Here is a 6202-nt window from a genome sequence, read left to right on the forward strand (position 1 = left end):
GAGCAAGGCAGAAGGAATTAAAAATTATGCCTTATTATAAATAAAATCTCATTCAAGAGAAGTGATTCATCTTTTGTGTGTCTATCTACACCACCATGACTGTCTGCATTCAAGTTCATCAACGGTATTAGCCACATACAAGTAAATAATTTTGGGTTACTTTCCTTTGCTTAGTACACTGTTCTCTGATTGCAAAGGAAGTCTAGAGTGAATTAGACATAAGCATCTGTTAAATTAACATCCATGGCTGGTTGGATTACTCCCAGCAGAAGGAGACAGATGTGCAGAGAAACAAATCAGTATTGCTATTGCTAATTCAGGAAGAATTTTGTTACTCTTTACTTCTTACTTCAGAAGAAATTTGCCAATACTTCTAATGTTTTATGATATTACTTTCTTACCTCCTTCCTTGGAGCAGAGAGTGATCAGAGTGTGAACTGTATCCATCAATTCAAGCTGTTGTTTCTGCAGGACACTGTTATTGCTTGTTGCCTTGTTTAACTGCTTCTCTAGTTCCTGGATTATGTAGCTTTGTCGTGTGACTAAGCTTTGTAGGTTTTCTTTTTCCTCCTTCAAAGTATCCAGCTCCTCTTTATGCCTTTCTTCCATTTCTAAAATTTTGTGCTCGAGTAAACTAAAATGAAATTAAATAATTAGTATATACAATTTCATGCCAACATAGTTACTAATACAGAAAACAGAACTTTGTTTTTTACTAAGTCAATAATTGTAAAATGTCACATCTAGTAGTTCAGCCCACTGATTTTCTTGATCAAGTAGCCAAATATTACTGATCTCTAAGACTCCATTTGTGTGATGTTTGTGTGCTGTAGAGCTTAAAGTGCAAGGAACTGTATATCTAGGTGTTATTCTCATCTAGGTGCACAAGTACAGGATCAGTAGCACATTTGTACATAAAAGATCAAGCAGAAAAGCCTAAGGTAGGCAGAGGAGGAAGAAGAGCAGGGCATTGACAAGGACAGCATTGGCAATATGGATGGGCCAATATGATAAGAGAAAAAAATTCAGGGGCAAACTAAGGAAGAGCTTGTGAAGGGCCTTGCCACTGAATGCAAGATAAGAATTAGGTGTTATGGAGTACCATCAAGGTATAAGCAACACATAATAAAAGTACCATTTCATGTGGTCAGTGAAGCTGGGATAGGAATTGAAGACCAGATGAGTGCTATCTGCTTTCACATTAAGAATAGTACTGTTTTACCAAAAGATAAATCACAGGTTTGCATTTTAATGTAGGATTTCCATGTTTTCCTTGAGTCTACATACATATTCCACCACAGTCCCTGGCCATGTTTCTTTGTTTCACAAAAGGCTTCCCAGACAGAAAACTGTTGGACACCGTACTATGAGACCTGCTTACACCAAGTATTATAACTAATTTTACACATGTCTGGAAACACTTTCTCCAGATTAGTATTCTTTTTCTAGTACCCTCTCTGTCCAGAGCTGGAAGTGTTCAATTTACAAAGATCAAAAGCATATCAGATTATATCTAGAAGAACAGAGGCATTGTAGATACAAAGGACAGCTAATATCTGTCAACAGTGAAAAAGAATTTTTTTCAGGACAGTGCTTTGATACTGTGGTGGGAGTTAAGTAAAAATAATGCATTAATATTAGATAAAGAAATTAATTCAATTTCCCTGCTACTTTCTATTCAGGGATTCTACTGTATACACCAAAAAAAGGTGTTTCTCATGCCCACAAACCAACTGATGGTTACAAACTTGCCAACAAACTGCTTCCTGTTCAAGTCAGTCTTAGGTTTTATTTATTTGCACTCTCCCTCCACCTTTGTTTTTACTTCTGGATAATAGATCAGTGGCAAAATGCCTGCATAATTTCAGGTCATTTAACCCAACTGAAGAATGTAATAAAATCCATATGGAGTTGTTTCTACCCGATATCATAGACCTTTAATATGAGCTGTTACAAATTATAACAATGCAAAGATTAAATTCAAGCCCTGGATTTGCTGTACAAGCTAGAGTGAGATAAAGCTTATTTGATCTTTTCCCCCCCCCTCCAAAAAATAGAAAAAAAAGGGAAAACAAACAGCAATTTTTTTTTCTGAAACATTATAGATGTGGGACTTACAAAGATACTGATGAAAACATACTTTGCAGTATCAACATATCTAGTTCTACAAAAACTAGAAGTGTCTGGGTAAAGGGCAAAAAAGAAAAGATGGAAAGGGAAAATACTTTTTTGTGGGGTCCCAAACACAAAGGGGAACATGATAGCTAATTTTAAAAGACTCCTTAATAAGTAACGGAAGCATAACAAGATTTGGTGGACTTGAATAAATGGTAGAAAGTTAAAATCTGAAACAAAGTACATGTTTTGAAGCCAAAGACTATAAATTATTTTAACGCTTTAGCAGACCAGTGGATGATTTTTTTCATCACTTGAACTCTAACATTAAACACAATGCCTTTATGTTCTATATTCACACAGATTTCTTTGGGAATATTTATGTGTAAGTCTTTGACCTTTGTTATGCAGAAGATCAGACATAGTTTAGTTAGGCAGAAGTGGTCAGAAATGTTCAGCTGGATTCAGTTTTAGTCATAAAATACTGTTAAGCAAAAAATGTTCCTTTTGAAATTTATCAGTTCTACCCACTTTTTCACAGAAATTATTGAAATCCTCATTATGAATCTAGATTTTAATTTCTCTGGTAGACTATAAGTTTTATCAATGCACTTTGAGTAGGAACAAGGTGGGCCCTGGGCACAGTCTGTAACTGAATGGATGCTAGGTGAGGCTGCATCCAAGTCTGACATATTACTGTCCATCAAAAATGCTGTGTATTATCAATGTAAGAGAAGATCTCATTCTGGTGGCTAGAATATAGCTTTATAGTTAAATAGTAAGTGGAGACAAAAACGTTCCCTTTATCTTTTTCCGTATTGTAGTATAGTACAATGTATTTCCTTAATACCACAATATCCTGTTTGCATGTCCACAACTATATGGTTTCCATATCTGAATGATTTCATGCAAAAGAAAGAGCCTTTGACAGCCACAATTTATCCATTGCATTATTTGTTTCCCATCCTGGTCTTCCTAAAACCATAGTAAACGAACCCATGGCAATGACAGTCTCATTTGTCCAAACACTGGCTGTGTCAAGCAAGAAGGAGGAAGCTGACAGTATTTGGAGCTTCAGAGTTTGGCATCTAAAGAGACAGACAGCAAGCAGATGTTTTATGGCTTTACTAATAATGCATCCTAATATTTCTGAGTGATGTGTCAACATGTGGTGGAAAGATGGGAGTGTCATAGCACTTAGATCCTTTATAGGTTTTTTATGTAGATTAAAAGCCCTGTTATTATAAACCGCAAAACTAAGCTGTTTTCAGGAATGCATAAGCTTTTATGAAATGATCTTTCTATATCCATAAATCTACATCAGATAAGAGTAAGTCCTAAGGATAGGACCACTCCCTGTATTCCTGGTAGAAATCCAAAATAATGATTTTGTTTTACTAAGAATCATTAAGAAACTTTGGTCAAAGCTCCAAATGAACAAAAGCAAAGTCTTCACACAGACTTGGAATTTGTGAACCAGTCTGTTCCAAACGGAAGAAATCCTTAAACAGCGTGAGAAAAGCTGCTCTTATGGTTTTGCACTCCAGTGTGGCCAGAAATTTTCACTTGCATTGTAAAATTAATATTTGTTACAGCTCATTCAAATTTAAAAAAAAATAAGAAAAGTGCTAGGAACTTCATAAAAAAATCTTGGAACACATCACACAAATCAAAAGTAATTACAAAGATATTTAGGTATTTATTTAGCAGTTGCAAGACTGTACTCTTTTTTTTGTGACATCAGACAACTTCTAATAGACAAATATAATGAAAAATAACTTTGCTGAGTGCTTGGTAAACATATTTTCTCAATTTTTTAAAGAAGCATTGTGAGGACAGAGTTAAAATGAAAATACTTCTACTAGTTTTCATTATTGACTATTGTTGACACAAAGTATTAAAGAAAATTAAAAGAAGGATGTCTCTATACCAATTAGCCCAACAATCTGTAAAGGCTGACTAAAACATTCTTTTATAACAGTTTCCAGTACGATATTATGGCTGTAGGTTTTCTGTACGTATTTCTTATACATTTGAAATTCCTATATATTTACTATATGTTTGAAATTTCTATATGTCTGAAAATATTACTGATCTAGACAGATGAAACAGTCATGGGAACTACAATAAACACAATAAAAATAAAACACCATTCACTAGGAACATCATATATATAGGTATAAAGACATACATATACACATATATGTGGTTTTAATAATTGTAGCCTTCAATTTGGGGAAATATATCAGGTATTTGGATAATACAAAGAAGCTGTGAAGAAATAAATCTTGTTAACATGAGTAAATACCAATTATCCATTGGATAATGACTCTTTAGAGTCATTATGTGGAAGACAAATTCAAAACAAACACACATGCACTCACCAAACCCAGATAAACCTAATTTTCCTAAAGGTTTGCAACAGGTAGAGGATTTCAATGGTTTTTTTTGCATGTAAGAACATTTTATACTCATTGAGACAGCTTCTTTGTATGTCCTTGTAGATAAGTGAAATTTTCTCAATATTGTTTGGTGCTGACCCCTCATACTTACCTTGGTGGTCTGATATTGTCTGATCAGTTTAAGGAAATATGTGTCCCCATATTTCTCAAGGCCATTAAAGTAACTGGTCAGTTAGCATCATTAAACCTACTTTTTATACTTTCTATACCTACTTTTTATTCCATTGAAATCACAGAAGAGAGAAATGTGGATTTATCTTTTTAGTATATATAAGACCTGCAAATAAAACTCATCAGATATATTGTGTTTCCTCAACTGTCAGGCAGATGGAAATTCAATAATCATTGTCAAGTCCTTACTTTGCACAGGATTTAAAAGTTCTTGCACTGAATGTATTAATCTAGTTTGACTGTCTGCAAATACAATTCAAGTTTTATGTTTAAATTTCACTTGCACTATTTGTCACTCGAAGATCCAGAATTCAATTATATTTTTCTTCATTTGTTTCATTTTAGTATATAAAAAGGTTTTTTTACACTTGCATGTTGAAACAAATGATACTCTATAAGTTAAATGCAGCTGGCACACTCCGGGGTAAAAGAAAAGGGGGCTCATAAGTCACTTAAGCAGGAAAATCTTTCAAGAATAAATCAAAATAGCATTTAGAAAGCTCTTGTGGGAGAAAAAATGGTAATGGAAGAAACCAGCATTTACATTATAGTGGGTGGGAACCCACAAAAGTAAATTATTTATGGCATGAGAGCACTCAATAGAAACATGATTCTGGGGCAAATGTGACTCTACTTATGCCGTGGAATATCTTTCAGTTCAGTGGGATAAAAAGAAAAAAATTGGCCACTCTTTCTAGAAGAGACAGGAAGTAAAGAGAAAGGCCAAGAATAGACATATTTCTAGTCTAAAGAACATGCACTGGTCCCTTGCTGATATGCAGGGTTCATTTTATTTAAGGAAAATAGACAAGTTACTGTAGTACATCAATGAGCATTTATTATTACTATAAGATTTTGCATTACTGTAATCCAAAATCCAGTTTTTAAAAGTGATCAAGATAATTATTTTATCTTATATAGAGGAAATTTCAGGACAGAGAAATAAATTGTATGCCAACAGTAGGACATCATCTGTTTTGGTTCTTTTTGCAATGATAGTAGTTCCTACATTAGTTCCTGCTATGATACTCTGCCTAAATTAAGATGCAAAAGAGACCATATGCCAAAGTCAATAACACATTGGTAACATAATAATATAATAATGTGAGAATTATTTAACAACAAATGTGAGGTAGAGAGAAAGATATAGGAAAGAGCAGTGAGAAAGAGTGGCTGGGGATGTTGGAAAGAGAGGGAGAGATAGACACCCCCCATGGATCCAGCAGTGTCCCGTTAGTCCTTCTTCACCCTGGGCTTCTTGATGGCAGAAGTCATTCTTCTGGTGGTGGTTGCTCTGAATCATGCTTCTGGTGGGGGTTTCCCAGGTTGTTCATCTGGGGTACCACCTTTATACAGTCCAAACTCCAGGTACCCGTGGAGGTTTACCCCTAATTTGCATGTGAAGCAAGGATGGGTGTCCTTCATTTGCATGCTTGCTCAGAGTAGGGGTTCAG

At 34.7% G+C, this 6202-nt stretch overlaps 1 protein-coding gene across 1 annotated transcript in view; it reads right to left on the reverse strand.

Annotated features, from left to right (window-relative positions):
- Window positions 1–401: 401 nt before the first annotated feature.
- The window catches only part of ANGPT1 (angiopoietin 1), a gene marked incomplete at its 3' end in the record, with an annotated part of 84724 nt that continues 78923 nt past the window's right edge, over window positions 402–6202 (reverse strand). The window contains exon 4 of the mRNA XM_009071638.1: window positions 402–634. Coding sequence (XP_009069886.1) covers window positions 402–634 — 233 coding nt within the window. The remainder of the gene's footprint in view (window positions 635–6202) is intronic.

The sequence above is a fragment of the Acanthisitta chloris genome, unplaced genomic scaffold, assembly GCF_000695815.1.
Source record: "Acanthisitta chloris isolate BGI_N310 unplaced genomic scaffold, ASM69581v1 scaffold10230, whole genome shotgun sequence".
Lineage (NCBI taxonomy): Eukaryota > Metazoa > Chordata > Aves > Passeriformes > Acanthisittidae > Acanthisitta > Acanthisitta chloris.